This window comes from Buteo buteo, chromosome 11 (assembly GCF_964188355.1).
Source record: "Buteo buteo chromosome 11, bButBut1.hap1.1, whole genome shotgun sequence".
In the NCBI taxonomy this organism is placed as follows: domain Eukaryota; kingdom Metazoa; phylum Chordata; class Aves; order Accipitriformes; family Accipitridae; genus Buteo; species Buteo buteo.
In genome coordinates this window covers 31175229-31194096 of record NC_134181.1, presented here as the reverse complement: position 1 = coordinate 31194096, position 18868 = coordinate 31175229, and the positions used below count along the sequence as shown (strand labels likewise).

General features: G+C 41.2%; 2 protein-coding genes across 6 annotated transcripts; both read left to right on the top strand.

The window, feature by feature from the left end:
• The first annotated feature begins 1982 nt into the window (after window positions 1-1982).
• On the top strand, window positions 1983-7292 carry ARPC3 (actin related protein 2/3 complex subunit 3). The gene is made up of 7 exons (XM_075041355.1): window positions 1983-2167; window positions 3323-3422; window positions 4484-4560; window positions 4845-4913; window positions 5199-5325; window positions 5874-5968; window positions 6777-7292. Exons 1-7 carry the CDS (start codon window positions 2162-2164, stop codon window positions 6837-6839), a joined length of 537 nt encoding a protein of 178 aa, XP_074897456.1. The 5' UTR covers window positions 1983-2161; the 3' UTR covers window positions 6840-7292.
• A 1104-nt stretch (window positions 7293-8396) lies between these two features.
• On the top strand, window positions 8397-18219 carry ANAPC7 (anaphase promoting complex subunit 7). Of its 5 annotated transcripts, none has more exons than XM_075041350.1 (11): window positions 8397-8595; window positions 9517-9601; window positions 10200-10319; window positions 12133-12244; window positions 12485-12638; window positions 12747-12889; window positions 13155-13272; window positions 13744-13940; window positions 15232-15456; window positions 15887-16037; window positions 16871-18219. In XM_075041350.1, exons 1-11 carry the CDS (start codon window positions 8495-8497, stop codon window positions 17058-17060), a joined length of 1596 nt encoding a protein of 531 aa, XP_074897451.1. In that variant the 5' UTR covers window positions 8397-8494; the 3' UTR covers window positions 17061-18219. The 5 variants fall into 5 exon arrangements, with proteins under 5 accessions (XP_074897451.1, XP_074897450.1, XP_074897452.1 ...); XM_075041349.1 differs by having other exon boundaries at window positions 9517-9703; XM_075041352.1 differs by lacking the exon at window positions 8397-8595 and having other exon boundaries at window positions 9517-9605.
• Window positions 18220-18868: the final 649 nt, after the last annotated feature.

The window sequence follows — 18868 nt, the reverse complement described above, 5'->3', positions numbered from 1 at the left end:
CTCATACCCCTACTATGCGACCTATTCACAGAAGCAAAACTTCAGCCCATTATCTCCAAAGAACATAATCACCTAAGGAAATAAAGGCATGTAAAAATGGTCCTAGGAATTTTTCAGGGAAGTAGCATCAATTTTTGAATTGGATGTAGCTGTTAACAGACACTTCATAATCAGATAATTCAAGCCATATGTGAAAGTGTACAGCTGAATTTACCCCTCACTGTTTATAGTTCTTTTATATATACAGGTGTTCCTGGGTCATCTTGAGTGTTTCAAAATATGTTTTAATTGCTTCTCCTAAAACATCTTAGACCAATATATTAGCTACATTCAGCTAGATTTCAGGATGTGCTTCTCTGCTGCTCATGTCAAAGTATGTATCAACCTTTCCTTTTCCTTAACCCTATGGAATGACATTTACTCATGGTGTCCTTGGATTAAAATATTTATCAAAAAGGGCCTCATGGTTATGAAATGCTAAACATCAGTGAACGCCTACACGTAGGCATGTCTATATATAATACATAGTTCATGTATTAGAAATTAACCCCATCCTCAGAACATACGAGCAGCCAAATATTTCAGTAGAGTAAGAACAATTGATGTCATTTTGTAGGAGCAGCTTGCTTAGTTAGCTGATGTCTGAGTGCAACAATAGCCCTTAATGGAAACCAAATCAAGGATTGAATACTTGGAGGCAACTGCAGTTACCTAAACCTGGGGTATAATAGCAGCTTGGCACCGTTTAGTTTTGGAGTTTCTTGCTTCTAATCGGGAAGGTGTAATTTTTTTTTTACTCATCAGTAGGGTTGTTCTTCATGTCTGTAAATAAATGGTTAAATTTTCATACTGTTGATAAGGTGCTTATTTTTGAAGTAAGGATCTGCTTTTTCCAAAGCAGAACCAGAAGAGGCAGAGGGGTTCAAGAGACCAGCAAATCCTGCACACGTAGAGGAAAAGGGCTCCCCAGAATCCATATGTGGAGGTCAGGGAGGATCGCATGGGAACTTTTAAATGGGAACAAAGAAAAAATGGGTAATAAGATGTCACCCAAGAGCTATTAAAAGGGTTTTTCAAAGCCAGGTTTCAAAAAGTTGCCAGCCTTATGACCTCTACAAGTCTCGTGATACTCAGCATTCCTAAAACCTTACTCCCTGCTCCAGGCAATTAGCGAATGCCGAGACCTCAGTTTCAAGATAGTCATTGCGGTCACCAGGAAGAGGCGAAAAAAAATCAGCTCTTCAGAGCTTTAAAACATGGGGCCAAAATCCCTGTATATATTTGGGTGTTAATAATCATGGTGTAGGTTAGCCTCATGATGGGGCAAGTCCTTATGCCCACACAGAGCTAATCGCATCACTGCAGGACCTGATCTGGCTGAATTAAACCATGCAAACATTGGGAAAACTTTGGTGGCATAACTCATCTCCAGACTGGCGCATCCTTGGGACGAGTCATGCTTGTGGCGTGACAAAAGGACAAACCCCAGCCCTGCAGTTAGATTATGTTGACTCACCTTCCATAGCTCCTCATTTTTCCTCCCTGACTCATGGCATAAGTCATGTAGCAGGGGACAAATTCAGCATGCTGGGTCACACAAAAGGTCGTGGCATGATACTAACAGGAGCGCACACCTTAAAAATATTGCATCCCTCCAAACGCAACACCTTTGGACACACAGCCTGCCACGCTTCGCGTGTCGGGTCAGAGCAAGCGATGCCCAGGACCGCTGCAAACACCCAGGAGAGAAAACCGCCTGCGAGCAAAGCATCCCCACCCGCGCTCTTGTCAAGTGCTGACCCTCGCCCGGGACAGCCGCTCGCCTCTGCCAGCGAGGAAGCAAGATGTCAGGGTGGCTGGCACCCAAAAGGGCAGCACGCAGGGTCCAAGGAGGGGTTACCTGCAGCGCCGGCCGCAGCAAAGGCAGAAGGGGGGGAAGAGCAAACAAGCGCCCATCGGAGCGCGCTCTCCCGACCCCCTTGCCCGCGCTGGCCGCGCTCTCGGGGCGGTGCACGCCGCAGGCCTCGGCTCCGGCTTCCCCTCCTCGCACCGCCTCTGCTGCCTCATTTCCTGCAGCGCAGGCAGAGGAGGAAGGTTTGCTGCCAGCTTCTCTCTGCTCCCTCCCTGCCCGGCCCCGCCGAATTACTGCCTGCCCTTCGAGATGCCGGTGAGGGGGGCTTCGCGGCCGGCGCTTGGCTCTGCCTCTTAATGGCGGGGAGAGAGGGCAGCAGGGCTTGGGGCAGAGGGGCCAGGCCGGGCCGGGGGTTGGGGGGGGGGGGGGGGCGAGCCTGGGCTGAGGGAAGAGGGCTCTGCTGTCGGGGTCCGGCCACGGGCAGCTGCGTGGGGGAAGAAAAAGGGGCTGCAGAGTGTGGGGAGCCCTGCTGAGAGCAGGGAATTGCTGTTAATGGGAGGCTGGTGGAAGGCCAGCGCCCTCCTCTTCCTCTTCCTCCTCCTGCCGGGGAGCCGCCCGCAGCCGGGAGGGTGGCAGCGCTCGGCTCCAGCGAGGGAGAGGGTGGTAAAAGCTGTGCTTTGTTCTGGTTCTGTTCACACCACCTTCCTCTGGTTGAAATAAATCGCTTTTCTGTTAGGGGATGCTTTTTACACACACACCCCCGCCTCGCCCCATTTGCATCCCCCTCTCCCCCCCTGCAAAACCTCGGCTGTGAGGAGGTGAAGGATTCCCAGTGGCCTGGCACGACACAGTGGGAATGTTTGGAAAGTGCCTGAAAGCAAACTCATCAGTTGTTAAAAGTCGGTTTCCCAGGAAGAATCTATCATATGCAGAAAGATTATTTTTTTTTTCCCTTAGACCAGTTTTAGAGTGCACAGAAAGGTCCTTTTTTGAGTGTGTGGGTATGTGTTAAGCCTGGCTTTATTTATTATTAGCTAATATTACTAGCTAGACATGGAAATAAAATATAATCTTTTTTAATGGCCAACTAAGTTTCAGTGAACTATGCAGCACCCCATAACTTAGGCCGGAGAGCAGGGCTGTTACCCCCTTGGTGCTGTGCAGAATGGGGTTAGGCAGCCTGGGGATGAAGCAACACCTGCAGACCAGCCGTACCAATTTTATTCTGTCTCCCACCACTGCAACCATAAATGGTACCAGTGATGATACCTTCATGGTCTTCATCAGAATGGCACTGTGATCTGGTGCTAATTAGAAAACAGCGATTGTTTGTGCAAGGAAAAATTGCTGGAAACATCACTAACGAACTCGACTGACTCCTCTTTCATGAAGACATGGGGGACACGTGACTGGACATGGAGACGTCTATTTTCAGTAGCATTAATAACCAGCCTTCCCCCCTGTCTGTAGGCTTACCACTCAACTTTAATGGACTCCGACACAAAGCTAATTGGGAACATGGCGCTGTTACCCATCAGAAGCCAGTTCAAAGGCCCAGCACCTCGGGAAAGTAAGTTTATAATAACCTCTGAAAACCTGCCTGTATATAGCTCATCATCATCTCATGGTTTGCTCCAAGCCAGCCCTAGCAGGAGTGACGAGAAGAGTCACGGGTTGGAAGTGGAGTGCTTTGCAGTTTATAGAGGAGGAAAAAAGTTCTCAAATACTTAAGTTGTGCAAATCGTAGAAAGTAATTATGCACAGATAAATACGCACCGTGCTCCAGCTAAATCAGTTGTTTCAGTAATTAAAGCCTACAGTAACTGTTCTCGTGCTTCCTCCTCTGTCTGTGTTCTTCAGTAGGTTTTGCGGAGGACATGGCGGTGTGAACCCTCTGCTGTCAGAGGAAGTGGAGGTTTAGCTACAGAGAACTTAGGCTTTGGGTCTGCAGCTGAAGGACAGGCAGCACTTTAGGGTACGGGGATTCAGAAATTGAAATGAAGTTATGGGTATCCCAACAGGGTCCACAGGCAGGCTAGTATGGATTCCCCTTTAGCATGTGAGGTAGAACTTCCCAGGCATGTTGTCCCCTGGTAGTGTAGCAGTTCAGTTTGAGAAAGGAAATGTTTCTGGATTTAAGCAGTCTTGGATAGTAGCGAAAGCAGGTGAAAGTCACAACTAAGCTTGCCAGTGTGTGTTCTGCTCACCCTTCCTTTTTTTTTGAAGCGGATAATGAAGTTTGTCTGATTGTGGTGGTGTCCTTTCTCCAAAAACATTTTTGTGTCCTGAGAAGACTTTTATGCTGTTAAAACTCTGTTGAGTTACTCAACTGGTAGAAAAGTGGGGAACTGCTGAATTGCTGCTGTTTGTGAAGTGAGAAATCATGGGGGAGGAGGAGAAGGGAGTTAAAGCTCCTGCTAAGAGTAGGAAGCTTAAATATTATGGTCTGAGCTCACCAGTGTTTCACACAGCAACAACTGTTTTCTGTTACATAGTGTTGTCGTCTGCTTTTTGTAAATGCCAAGGTTTTGCCTTTGCAATAATCCTTATTTATGTATTTCAGTGAGTAAAAGTTATGACCAAATGTAGCGTAATGGTGCACTGTTTAACTCTGTATTTCTTTTTTGTTAGCTAAGGACACAGATATTATAGATGAAGCCATCTACTACTTCAAAGCTAATGTTTTCTTCAAAAATTATGAAATTAAGGTAATTTTTTGAGATACTGTGCATATAGTAGTTTTTTGGAGGGTTGGTGCTGTGAATATACATTTATTTTCAATGAAGTAATTCTGCTAGATAACAAAAACTCCTCTTCCTCCCACTTAATTTTTAAAGTTGGGTAAATGTCATGAATTGCATAGTCCCTCTCTCCTGGGGAAATTACAGGCCAAAATGTCTTGAACTTATTCCTCTTTCAAACTTTTATCAGTTCCATAAAGTCTCCCTTAATCTAAGAGTGGCTGGGCTCTGTGCTTGCTCTTGTTTTGCAGAATGAGGCTGACAGAACGCTGATCTACGTAACCCTCTACATTTCTGAGTGCTTGAAAAAGCTGCAAAAGGTAAGAAAAGTAAATTTCTGTGCAGGAGCGACACTCAGTCTGTTCTGGGGATTGTACTCAGGAAAGGATTTGCTGATATTCTCCTCCCAGTGGCACAAATAACCTTGTTCACCCCAGTCTTAGTTGTCAAAGCCACAGATACTCCAAGGCTGTGGATCTCCAAAGAGACGCTGTGTTGCTATTCTTGATGGGTTTTTATGTGTTACAGATGGTAAAATATTTGAGTTTAATGCTCCATCAGTTTTGTTTATAACTGTTAATCCATTGTTTGCCTGGTTCTTGCAGTGTAACTCCAAAGGCCAAGGAGAGAAAGAAATGTACACACTAGGAATCACTAACTTCCCAATTCCTGGGGAGCCTGGCTTTCCGCTTAATGCCATTTATGCCAAACCTGCCAACAAGCAGGAGGAAGGTAAGGCTAATCCAGGACCTCTGAAGGCTTCCTTGGGCTCATTCTTTACTAGCTGCTTTTTTGTGACTGCAACTAGAAAAATTACTGTTAAAACTGAATCTTCTAAATCTGCAGTTCTGTCTTCTGAGGGCAGCAGAAGCTGGATTTTCTGGCCTCGGGGGCCCAGTGATTCCCCTGGATCCACAGATCCAACAGAACAAATTAATAGGGGTCTGAGTCTGCCTTTTGCATCAACATAATCACTAGATAAACCCTGTAATGGGGCCCAAGCCAACTGCTGCACTGGCAGAATAGGAAGCCCACAATAATGAGCAAAGGTAACTGAGAGAAGAAAACAGTTTGGATGATCCTTTTTACTGGTACAAATAGCATAAAAATCCCAAGTATGGCTGTAAATTGAGCAAAGCAACTCAGCCAGCCAACAAATACCTGCAGATGTGAAAACTCACTTTCTGCTTTCAGCAGTGATATCTGATGCTTCCCTGTTAAATTCAGTTTGACTTGGTGCTGCCTCAGTTTATGCTGGTTTTTCCTGTGCTGTGTTTCAGAGGTGATGAGGGCCTACCTGCAGCAGCTGAGGCAAGAAACCGGTCTTCGCCTTTGTGAAAAAGTATTTGATCCTCAAAGTGACAAGCCTAGTAAGGTAAGGGTTTAGTGTGATCATCACAGATTTAATGAGAGGCTTGGTGTGTTTTTTTCAGAAATATGTGGAGAGAAGTGAGATGATGGGGTAGGTGTGGGTAACCGGCGCAAGCTTCACTGGTTTTACGTGGCTAGTGAAATAGCAGGCTGCAAGTTATCAATAAATTTAATCTGTAATGTGGTAAGACAGCGAATGCCAATTTGGGTTACTTTAAAAAGCAGGACAGTAATAAGTAGTGTCTGGTTCAACTCTTCAAAGTATTGCACATCTGCTGTTGGCTGGGTTTTCAAATGGAAATTCACAGGCATGAGAGATGCTATTTATCTTCCCAGGAGGTTCTGATTTGATAGCTTCTTTGAAGTAGACCATTCTGCCTCATACCCAGATTAACAAAAATAGCTAATCAATGAATGAATTGCCTCCTGACTGATCATATGTTTCATGTGCAAATGTGACTGCATTTAGTATTGAAGTTACTTCGGCTAATTTAGTTTCAAAGGCATAGCTTTCTGATGCATCCCTTGTTTATAATTATACTGGAATAAGCAGTAAAAATAAAATAATAGAAATAAGAGAAGGTAGAATGTCCTGCTTTAATTCAAAGTCCTATATTATAAATTCATTGGGTCCACTCCTGTCCTCTTGTTCACCTAAATTCCAGTAGAAACCAGGGTGGAAAACTGTATGTGCAAAACTGGAGCCTTGACACTTGTTATTTGTCAGAGGTTGAATACTTTGAAGTCACTATTTGGTTTATTGCATGGAAACCGCTTTTGCATATTTTCTGACTTTGTACTTCCTTCTGCAGTGGTGGATCTGCTTTGTGAAGAGACAGTTCATGAACAAGAGTCTGTCAGGTCCTGGGCAGTGAAGAGGCAAAGTAGCAGCAACATTAAGCATTTCCACAGCAAGGTGTTTAAGTATTTTGCCTTTGTTTTGGATACATTTTGTACCAAGAAAGAATTAAGTGTTTATGAAGAAAAAAAAAAAAAACAAAACAGTCAATGAGGGATAGAGGGAGGGAGAGCAAAAAGATAATTTGAGTAGTGTAAGCAAATATTATTAAGCTGGTGCTTAATAAGTGATTTCTAACATGCTGTTTCAGATGCAAGCTGCTTTATTATCAGTGGCTACAGCTAGCATTTAAAACAGGGCTTGTATTTAAGAGAAGAAATGGGCTTACCTGTGGGGTAGGGGGAGCTGTGTAATTGCTCTACTGGCTAGAGTCTCAGCATCGTATGTCCACGGAAAACATACCTCTCACGCTGTGTTGTCAAGTGCAGTGATTTTTACCTTGTTTTCAATAAACTTAGCTTGTAATTAATGTGGTAACTACTTTATGTCTTATGGATAGCCTTCAAACAAATCAGAGATTTTTTTTTTGTGAAAAGACCATCATTATTGTGCAATGGTAACCAGAAGGAAGTGAATCATTCCCACTGAAGACGGAATTAATACAGGAGCTGTAGTTTGCAGCAATGTACCTGGTTATTCAGCAGGTCTGCCTTTGCAGAGCAGCGCTCCATTGTACCAAAATGCCTTCAAAGGGTAATGCAGGCAGATTACGTAGAGCTTAGTCTGAGGCTGCCTTTGTGATGGCAGATTCAAACACAACCATCGCAAGATGCTGTGACTGTTTTGATCAGTCAGATGACTTCTTGAAAACCTGCAAATCCAAGTTCCACTTATCTGAATTGTCTGTTTCCTTCGTTGCAATGCTTGTTTTGCTGTCACCACACAGCACCAACAGTGTTCTGTTACTGAAGTCCAGTGCTAGTAATGTTTTGCTGCTTGGCATTTGAGAGGTGTATTCCTCTGCAGGCAGTAGTGATGGCATGTTCAAACTGAAAGCTCCCACCGATTTGATTTGTAGTAGTAGTAATAGAAGGATAGCCATGTTTTGCATTCTTTTTGTAATAAAGGGGAAAAAAAAAATTCATCTCTCCTTTCAGTCTATGCCTTGTAGTTAACGGCAGCCCTAGTAAGGCGTTTCCCCTGATTGTGGCCCAGAAGAAAACTACGTTTTGAAGGGTCTTTCTTCTCAATCACCTACTTTTATAGGCAGGAGCTTCGTTATCTCCAATACCTGTCACGTTTAGCTGCCGCAGCCAGCAGATAATAAAGTCTCAGGAAAATAAGGACCAGACTCAAGTGCTGCGCAGACACAGGGAGTGCGTCTCTTCCATAAAACGACCCCGAGCCCCGAAGGGACTGCTCCAACCCTGTGTAAAAGGCCGCCGACTCCTAACGCCCCGCTGCTCCCTCAGCAGTCAACGACGCCTCTCCCGCCCCGACGCTGCGCAGGCGCGGGGCTGCCGGGGGCCTGGCGCGGCGCGCACCGTCCCGGGCTGCCCTTCTTCCCGCCTGTCGGGCCGCTCGCCCGCCATGAAGGCAGTGTCGCGGGCGCCTGCAGGCGGCGGCGCGCGAGGACCCCCCGGTGGCGCCATTTTGGAGTGCCGGCGGGCGGCGGCGTTGTCTGCTTCTTTGCCGTCTGTTCCTTTGGCTCCGCGGTTTTCCGCCGCCGGTATGAGTGTGGTGGAGCACGTACGAGAGATGGCGTCCGCCGGGCTGCACTCTAACGTGCGGCTCCTCAGCGGGCTTCTCCTCACGATGAGCGGCAATAATCCGTGAGTGGCCCTCCCGGGAGAGGGCGCGCCGGCTGGCTGCGGGCTGACAGGACCGGTGGTGCTGAGGGAGAGGTCAGGCGGGACCTCGCAGGGTGGCGGGGGGGAAGGAAGGGGGCTCGCTGTTGGAGCTGTCCCTCCTGCCGGGCTTTGCGGTGCGGCCCCCGGCTCCTGTCCCCGGCCCTGTCAGCCCGCCTTTGTCCGGGGTTCAGCATGAGCAGCGCAGCCCGTACCCCTCGGGGTACACGGTACAACATGAGCGTCTAGGGAGAGGTGGAGCGATTTTCTCCTTCCAGGGGTGCCCTGTGTAGGTCAGGGCTTTTCCCCCGACTCGAAGTGATTCCCTTTATTTTTCAGGACTTTGCTGTAAGGCGTTGTTTTACATTTCGGATGGGTTTTGACGTACTAATTGAAGCCACAATCCCTTTCTGAAACCCTTAGCTCTTCAACACTTCTGCAGACATACTGGAAGTGTTATAAATGCCGTTTGTAAAATGTAGGAACATGTGGATTAGGACCAGGATAGCTGTATAATAAGCTGGGTTGCCTTGTAAGCTTGAGTCAATTCAAACAAAATGTCCTTTAATGGACATTGACAACTTGTGGTGTGTTATGGGGAGGATGAGGGCTGCTCCATTATGGAAAGCAGTGGCCAAGCAGCTAACCATAAGATGTTGTTACTGATGACCTGTCAGGAGTGGCTATTACATTTGTTTGTATGCAGATAAAAGAAATGGGTGAGATAATCCCTTTGTGAGGAGGTAGTACCTGTTACCCAAGGGCCCTTTCAGTGTAGTAAGGAAGCAGCAGCAGCAACTGGAAGTTGAAGCCAGACAAACAAAAGCTGCAAATACTTTGGATCTGTAAGGCTTTTGTTCTTATGCAGTTAGCTGATCTCAGCATTTCTGTTTGCATTTCTTCTAGGGAACTGTTTTCACCATCTCAGAAATACCAGCTCCTTGTATACCATGCAGACTCTCTCTTCCATGATAAAGAATATAGAAATGCTGTAAGTAAGTATACAATGGCCTTGCAGCAGAAAAAAGCATTAAGTAAAACTTCAAAAGTAAGACCTTCTACTGGGAATGCTGCATCAACTCCCCAAAGCCAGGTATTTAAAAACTGACTAATGTGCTGCATAAAGTGATCACATTGCCCCTTACAATTAATGTTGCTGACTCAATATTCATAAAATCATAGAATCATTTAGGTTGGAAAAGACCTTAAGATCATCAAGTCCAACCGTTTAACCTAACACTACCAAAGTCCACCACTAAACCATGTCCCTAAGCAACACATCTACATGTCTTTTACATACCTTAGATTGTGGATTTATCATGTCAAATAAACCTGACATTTAAGGCTAATTTGTTTTGAAAATATCGGTGTGTTTTTTTCTAATGCAAAACTTAATACGATCTCGAACATGAGATTTTTCTGTATGTGTAGTTCATGCTTTTCATTTGAAGACAGGAGCTTATGAGTTAGCAGTAGGTTGCGTTGTTAACTTTCTTGCACTAGATTTTTTTTAACATAGTTTAAGTGTTTAATGAAGACAAATTTTTTACCTGACTAAACCAACATTGTACTTAAATATTTTTTTTCAGTGTTTACCATCAGAAATTGAAGTGAAATATAAAATGGCTGAATGTTACACAATGCTGAAGCAAGATAAAGATGCCATTGCTATTCTGGATGGGATTCCTTCCAGACAGAGGACCCCAAAGGTTAGTTCTGGCAGACATTCATCACAAGTCCTTGGTCAGTCTATCTTGAATCTGTAGGCCAGCATCTGGTCAAAAATGAATGTAGACTGTAGGTATAATGGCATTGCGTCTTGGTATTTGCTTTTGTATTAGTTAAATGTTTGGAAACTCTTCCTAATGTTTAAATTAGTTTAGTTTATTTGGCCTTTTTTCTTTAAAATCAGACGAATTTTTTATTCCCTCTGTTAGAAAGAATTCAGAAACAGTGAAAAGAGTTAAATGTTTCTGTGCCTCTTTATTAATTCATGTGAATTACTTGGTTAACTCTTTAGTACTGCACACAGATGGTACAGGATTTTGCTTGTGTACAAGGATGTAGAAACACTTTTTTTTTTTAATTCTAGAAGTTTGCAAAGTATTTGTATATCCATACATAAGGCTTGAAATCTGTATCATCCATTTGATAGTTCTTCTTTGCATGTTATCATGAATAGTTTTTGTGGGGCAAAGAATAATGGCTGTTCTAAACAAAAGCATCTACCAGGAGAAAAATTTATGTGATTGCAAACAGCCGAGTTACTGCAAGTTAGTAAGCAATTGCCAGACACCTGACTGAATGATATTCTGCAGTTCTGAGTCAAACATGTGAATGTGAGAGCCAAAGCAATTGTTTAAATTAATGTACTTTGCCTGGCTGTAACCACAAAGTGGAGTCCTAGTCTCTGTGGAAGAGCTATGTATCACTGGACAGGAAAGGCACGCTGTCACCTGCTCAAGCTGAAGGGGAGACTTGTAGCCTAGTTGTCTCACAAGGTTGACTGTTCTGTGGTGTCTTCACTATTAGCTAGTCAACATAACTTGCTAAATTGTGATTGCTCAAACTGAGCAAGTGTTTTAATATACTCTTGAACTCAGAATGTGTATGGAATGGCACTTCATGTCTTATTGTATAGTTTGAGCAATGTGAGATCCTTGAATGGCTGAAGACTTTGGCAAGTAGAAGGAATGCCAGTGCTCCATCTTCTAAAATCTTTTCATCCTTTTTAGTAACAGTTTAGATAATGTTAAATATTTAGATCCCATTGTGGTCTGCAGTGTCAAATACGTTGAGTCTTTGCTTGCTGGCTTTATTATTTCATAAGGGCTTAAAAGATTAATGAGCACATCAGGTCAATCAACTATTTTTCATGTTAAGAGTATTCCTGTAGTGTGCTAACAGTGTACATAGCTTAGACTCTAGTAACGTCAAAGTGTTCTGTTCAAAGACCAACTTATGGAACAGAAAAAGAAGAAAAGATTGAGAAAAGCAAACTTTTTACCTATACACACTAATAAAATAAAGTATTGTAGCAGAAACCAGCTACTTTTGTTGTGTAGAGCTCAAATAATTTCTGTTCTTTTATCAATTGTGACTTCATTCAGAAGCTAAATAGAAACTTTCTCTGCCTTCCTAAGCTAATTCTCTCAAAGACTTCCATTGATATGGAGAGATCAACTGAAAGAAGGCTAATGTAATGGATATACAGGTCCCTCTTGGCATCCTATATAAACGCTTGCCCATCTTTTGACTTCTTGTGTGCAAAACAGTGAGATTTCAAGATGCACTATGCAAATACAAAAGAATGTAACTTTTATCTTTGGACTCAGCAAGGAGCAACAGTTTTAATTTTATACTATATGCTACTACAGTGTTCTCGGAAGAAGAGCAGGTAATGTTATCTCCTTCCCAGAACAGGAGGGAGGGAGGCAGGCATGCTTGAAGACAAAGTTGTGACCTTTTCTTAGATTTCTCCTTTCTCATACTTGAATCTACCAACATTTCTATTGCTTGTAGATCAATATGATGTTGGCCAATCTATACAAGAAAGCAGGTCAAGAACGCTCATCTGTTACGAGCTACAAAGAAGTACTAAGGCAGTGCCCTTTAGCACTTGATGCCATACTAGGTATGTGTCTGCACACTTGGTATTTCAGTATTAAACAGTATTATAATTTGAATTATGCTTGGGACTAGGTAACTGACTTGCATTTGCATGTAATATGTAATGCCTACATTATGCAAAAGCATTGTAACAAGTTCCTTGTTTATGCTTGTCAAAGGATGGAGTTTCTTGTCTTCAGACAATTAATTTGTATTAATAGCAGTTTACGGTGGCTGAAATTGATGTATATACCATTCTGAATAGGCTTGCTCTCGCTGTCGGTGAAAGGTGCAGAAGTGGCCTCCATGACAATCAATGTAATTCAGAGTATTCCTAACTTGGATTGGCTTTCCGTGTGGATCAAGGCATATGCTTTTGTCCATACTGGAGATAATACAAGAGCAATAAACACCATTTGGTAAGAGTTCAAAGAGCATGATGTAATCAAATAATATTTTAATATTTATATATAATTATACTTAAAATGGCACTATATAAATAACAGGCATTTTTTTTCCTCTTAAAGCTCTTTAGAGAAAAAGTCATTACTGAGGGATAATGTAGACTTACTGGGGAGCTTAGCAGACCTGTATTTCAGAGCTGGAGATAATAAAAACTCTATTCTAAAATTTGAACAAGCACAAATGTTGGATCCTTACCTAATAAAAGGTGAGTAAATCCTGAAAGAAAGTTTACCTAGTGTAATGATGTGATGAGTAACATTAGAGTAGCAGCTGCATGCAATCAAGCATGCAGTGGAATGTTGTATGTTGTTGTACTCAGCTTTCAATTTAGAATTTACATTCAGAAGCTGTGTATCTTGAACAGTTACTGGTAGTTGCACAGTGTAAAGTAGGTGTTTGTGGTTTTGTTTTTGGTTTTTTGTTTTGAGAATGAGCTTTCCATTTCTTGATGATTGATCTTCAAACTTTAGGAATGGATGTATATGGTTATTTATTGGCACGTGAAGGTCGACTAGAGGATGTGGAAAACTTGGGCTGCCGTCTCTTCAATATTTCTGATCAACATGCGGAACCCTGGGTGGTATCTGGGTAAGTTGTTTTCTTTCCTTTCTTACCTCAGCTCTTGATTTGCTGCATGTGGTGGATTACAGTTGATGTGGTGGATTACACTTGATACAGTGGATTCGGCTTTTTTGTTCAGAAGCTGCGTTTATATCCTATGTATTCTGTCCTTGGGGTAACTTCAATTAGCTATCCATAAATATCTATTTTGGTTGTTTTCTGTATGTTTAAATCTGCTAGAGTTACCACACCTCTGCAATAATAATGATATATTAAATAGCTGTAAAAGTTAATCTTCATACTGCCTTTTTTTAAACTCCTGAAGAGTTTTTTTTCCTGAACATAAATTCTTAACTTCAAATGCAAGAAGTTCAACAGTTGCCTGTAATTTCTTTTTTTTTTTACTACTTTTTTTTTTTTTTCTGCTTTTAAACCTCTATGAACGTGCACAGGCACCACAGGCAGTACATGTTTACAATCTCTCCTGTCTTTCCATAGGTGTCACAGTTTCTACAGTAAACGATACTCTCGTGCCTTATATTTAGGAGCCAAAGCTATCCAGCTTAATAGTAACAGTGTTCAAGCTCTCCTGCTGAAAGGAGCTGCTCTTAGGAATATGGGCCGAGTACAAGAAGCAATTATACACTTTCGTGAAGCAATACGCCTTGCGCCTTGCAGGCTGGATTGCTATGAAGGTGAGTGAAGTTAAACTACTCACGTGTACGGTACTGGGTTTGTGTGGAAGTTGGTGTCATGATGGTGATGGTTAGGTAAGGGAATAGGCAGGAGTTCTTTTTTCCTGCTGACTTTCTAGTAAATAAATTATTATTACCCGAAAACCGATAAAGCTCTGCTAGAAGTGGTCAGATGAGGGATACTAGAGAATGCATGTATTTCTAAGAATGATTTTCAAAAAGGACTTTTTTTGTTGTTTTTTGTTGTGTTTAATCTCTGTATAAACAGACTTGGGTGTTTTGAGCAGATCACTCTTGGATGATGACATTAACTGTATGGTTAGTTCCACTGGGGGCGTCATTTTGTCATACTTTTGTCATGTGTATTTAAATCTTGTTGATCTTGGCAGCAGCTTCAAGTAAATAGTGAGTCATGAAGAGTCCAGGTGAAGTATTAATATTTCAGTACTGGAATTGGACAAAAATCTTAGATTAGGTATACTTAGGGGTTTTTTTTGTTGGGGTTTTTTTTTTTTTAGTACCTCCCCATAAATAAAAGTGATTAAGTCAATTATCTGTAGAATGGATATGTTAAAATGTAGGCTTATGAAAATATACAAAAGCATTGTATGAGAGGTGTTAAGCCTTGCACCAGTTTGTAATATGGTGATGCGTTCTAGGGTCTATTCTCTTAGGATTTCCTGGTTCTCAGATTTTTTTTTCAGTGGTACTTGTCTGTCTTCTGTGCAATTATTGGTTAAGTAAAAGCAAACTGGTTGTGCTGTAATACTTAGCAGTGAAATTTTGAGTGTGTTTTTTTTTTTTTTTTAATTCAAAATGGAGAGCGCTAATCTGATTCTCCTGGCTTTTCCATTTCCATATATTGTACTTTGTGGTGGGCACAGTGCTGTAGATTCCCTGCTAAAGTGAAAGGCATGCATTTAGAAGTACTGTAATGCAGTTTTATATTTGCTTGAATAGTTTTGCTTCTCTTGCAATTAAGGAAGAATTGTGTTAACATGTCACAACTTAGTCTTTTGTCAGATGTTGGTCCTGGGAGATGGTCATCCTGTAGAGCTCTGTGCCATTTTAATATTTGTGTCCAAATTTCCCTATTTGCATGTTTCTTTGACATCTTTGTACTTTAAAAAATGTTGGGTATAGAGTCACTTTCTCAATTGCAATTTGTATTTGCTTATTGGAGTGTCAGGTGTTTGGAGTCTGAGTGCTACTAAGTGCAATTAATTGAGGAGGGGTGAGTGTCTGTAGTGCTAACTCAAAAACGGAAGTGTTTTCCTTTTTATATCATCAGGTCTCATCGAATGTTACCTAGCATCCAACAGCATCCGTGAAGCTATGGTTATGGCAAATAATGTGTATAAAACTCTGGGAGCAAATGCACAGACACTCACTCTATTAGCGACAGTCTGTCTCGAAGACCCAGTCACGCAGGAAAAAGCAAAAACATTATTGGACAAAGCGCTAACGCAAAGACCTGATTACATTAAAGCCGTGGTAAAGAAAGCAGAACTTCTTAGTAAGTTCCTTTTTTCTCCCATGTCAACTTACTTAAAGCATACTGTTTTACAATGAAGAGTGTTCTGCAGCCTCATTGATGTGAAGAATATAACAGTGATGTTACAGCCCAGGGATTTATCAGTTCTGTCCTGAAGGAAGAATCATGGGAATTAATTTCATCTAGCAACTGATATTACACCAGCACTTAAAACAATTGCAGACAAAATGTTTTGACTTCAAAGTATATGTAATTGTGAGTGTAGTGGTTGTTGCAATAAAAAGCCATCGTTCAGAGTTAATCTTGCAAAAAGTGTATCACTACTATCCCCCATGCTGACAGTTCTGAAGGAAGAAATAGTCTTGTGTTATGATGGCTCTTTGTGTACACTCTGACTTCTTAGAGATTTATCTAAACTATTAGTTAAAACTGTAGTTTTGCATATAAACAGGTAGAGAACAAAAGTATGAAGATGGAATTGCTTTGCTGAGGAATGCGCTGGCTAATCAGAGTGATTGTGTTCTGCACCGAATACTGGGAGACTTTCTTGTAGCTGTCAATGAATATCAGGAAGCAATGGACCAGTACAGTATTGCCCTAAGGTAAAGCAGAGACTCTGAGATTGCAGTATATTAATAAGAACCAAGACTAAGTAAAAAGTTGAGCCACTAATTGATTAGGATGTGCATCAGAGGTAGCTTTATATCATTCTTCCTTCAAACAAACAAAAACATACGAATGATGTCCTGTTAATGAATTTGTTGGTCATAAGGCTTTGAACTGAGAAGTGCAAAATTTAGGAACTGCATGAATGCTAAACATGTCACTAGGCATGTGATTCCTTGACTAGCGAAAGGATTAAGGTATGGATTTATTTATAGTTACTGTATAGTCATGCATCTTTTAGACTAGAAGGTGCTATATAACAATGAGCTATTAAGTAAATTTAAATAGTGTGATTCAATTTAACGTAACCTAACTGTTATTTTTAGGTTTTTACCGTGTTAAATGTTAGCATGTTTTGATTTCAACAAGTTAAACTTACCTTAAATCTAGCACACTGTGTCCACTATAAACCTATGTATCTTAAATGTCAGGTGATTTTGCTTGCATATAATATGTTTAGTCATAGTCATTTAAATTTTTACTGCTTTTATGTTACTTTATAATTAGTATTGTCTGGAAGAGTGTGATGTTTAGATAAGTGCATTCTTGGGGATCAAAAGTGTTTTATATAAACATTTAATACTCAGTGTTATGGTCAGCCTAAGGTGAAGTTGCATCATCTACTAAATTGAACTTCTTGATGATGTTAAATAGGAAGTGCAGACAACAAGATGAGATTTTTTTTCCCCCTTTCCCCGCCTTCCCCCCCCAAATATAAGAAGAAAAAAAAAGTTTTAGGACAATGCTTTCTTTTTCTTATTTTCCTCAGCTTGGATCCAAATGATCAGAAGTCACTAGAAGGAATGCAGAAAATGGAAAAAGAGGAAAGTCCAACAGATGCAACCCAGGAAGAAGATGTGGATGATATGGAGGGAAGTGGAGAAGAAGGAGACTTGGAAGGCAGTGACAGTGAAGCAGCTCAGTGGGCAGATCAGGAACAGTGGTTTGGCATGCAGTAAAGGCTTCTCATCCTGCTGCTTGTTTTGGCACTTGAACATACCACTAGGGCCATTCTTTGAAGAACACAAACTATGATTTTTGCAGTAACAAAGGACTTTTTTTTCTTCTTCTTCTTTTTTTTTTTTTTTTGAAAAATAGACTTTGAAACCATTTAATAGTTCTATGCATCTCAATGCCATGAAGATTCTTGATGCTTCTTATTTATTAAGTGTAAGGGACTAACTGTGTTGGAGGTTATTTGCAACTTTCATTTCAAAAAAGTCCTGCTAAAACTAAAAACATTAGAATCTGAAGTCTGTAATAAGCCTGTTTATGATGAAAACAATGTCTAAATTCTGTCCAAGGCTAAGTGTGCTTGATCGATTTGTAAATACAGTGGTTTGTACTCCTTTGTGGAAAAGGTCTTCCTCTCTTGTTTGTATGCTGCCATTTGGGCTCACGCTCCTGTTGAAGTCTGGAGGAGTTGCTTGGGTGTGGCTGAAAGCAGCACTTTTCTCTTGCTGTGGTTGTTGAATTAATTTGTCTGTTTATAAGACATTACATGTGCTGTAAAGGAGAAGTTTGGTATGCTAGGCAACTTTGACTTACAGGACGCTTTTGTAAGCTGACTGATTTCTATGTGTACAGAACTGAGCCAGTGTTGGAGAATTACAGTCATTTCCTCAATCCTTACTAAACCCTGTAATCACTTAAAGACTGTACATGAACATTTATTTTTAAATGCAGTTTAGTTTTATTTCAGTATGTTACTAAAAGGTTTTACAGCGGTGACTCAAAGCACTTCACGTTCTGTATACAGCACTGACATTTAAAATGATATAAAAAGAATTCATGCCTTTTCACTTGCATTGCTGTAGAAATGTTAAATTATTCAAATACACATATTGTCTTGTTTTTGCCATGTTTATACACTTCATGTTTTTGTCAGGTAATATTTGAATTTCTGTGTTTTCCCTCACCTTTTGAGGCAAAGTTGCATTGCTTCATGTACAAATTCTCAACATCGGTCTTTGAAGGTTGAGCTTCTTTGTGTAATCTAGAAACTGTTTCAGTTCTGTGGGCTTGATGTGTGGGAGGAGGAATTACTTCTCGCTCTTCTTTTTCTTATAGTTCCGATTTCCTTACTTTTTACTAAAACATGCATTTTTATATTGGCAATTTGATTCCTTTTGTATTTATTCTGTTACAACAGGTATGCTGCAGCACACAGACTTTTTTTACAAAGCTAAAAAATAGTTTTGAGTATCAGTTGGAGGAAAAATGGCTATTTGATACAAATACATGACATGGAGAACAAGCTTCCCCCTAGTTGCAAATGTATAATGCAGATAATGGTAGAATATCTTTCCTTCTGTATGTGCATTATATCAATTAGAAAAATGCACAACAAAAAGAATAGGCAGATTACTTCTATTATAGTCCATTTTGGAAATACTTCAGTATGTCACATCTTAGAAAGGAGGAGTCTAATAGTTTATCCATTTGAAAAAAGAAAACAGCTGGGTATCTCTTCTCTGGAATTTTGTGGGCTTTAGACTTTCCAAAATATCAAATTGAATTACAGTTATTTGAAGACTTTATGGGAAGAACAGAAAAGCATGTGCTGCTGTCTTAGTTATTGAATTGGCATAAGCTATTACTGCTCTTTCATTAAACAAATACACCAAGTGGCTGTCTTTCCATAAGAGCGAACATTTTGTTAATTGCATTCTGGCAGATGAGAGGCCTGATCCTGTTCTTCTCTTGCGAAGAATCTGTTTATACCATTGCTGTGTGGTGCAGTGAATAGATTTCAGCTCATTGCACG

Excerpts from the sequence above, each read along its gene's own strand:
- ANAPC7 (XM_075041349.1), top strand. The coding sequence starts at position 8,495 with ATGAGTGTGGTGGAGCACGTACGAGAGATGGCGTCCGCCGGGCTGCAC. Across the intron at positions 8,596-9,516 it reads ACGATGAGCGGCAATAATCC|GGAACTGTTTTCACCATCTC; the intron begins GTGAGTGGCCCT and ends CATTTCTTCTAG. Across the intron at positions 12,639-12,746 it reads AGAGCAATAAACACCATTTG|CTCTTTAGAGAAAAAGTCAT; the intron begins GTAAGAGTTCAA and ends TTCCTCTTAAAG.
- ARPC3 (XM_075041355.1), top strand. Across the intron at positions 3,423-4,483 it reads AGGCCCAGCACCTCGGGAAA|CTAAGGACACAGATATTATA; the intron begins GTAAGTTTATAA and ends CTTTTTTGTTAG. Across the intron at positions 5,326-5,873 it reads TGCCAACAAGCAGGAGGAAG|AGGTGATGAGGGCCTACCTG; the intron begins GTAAGGCTAATC and ends GCTGTGTTTCAG.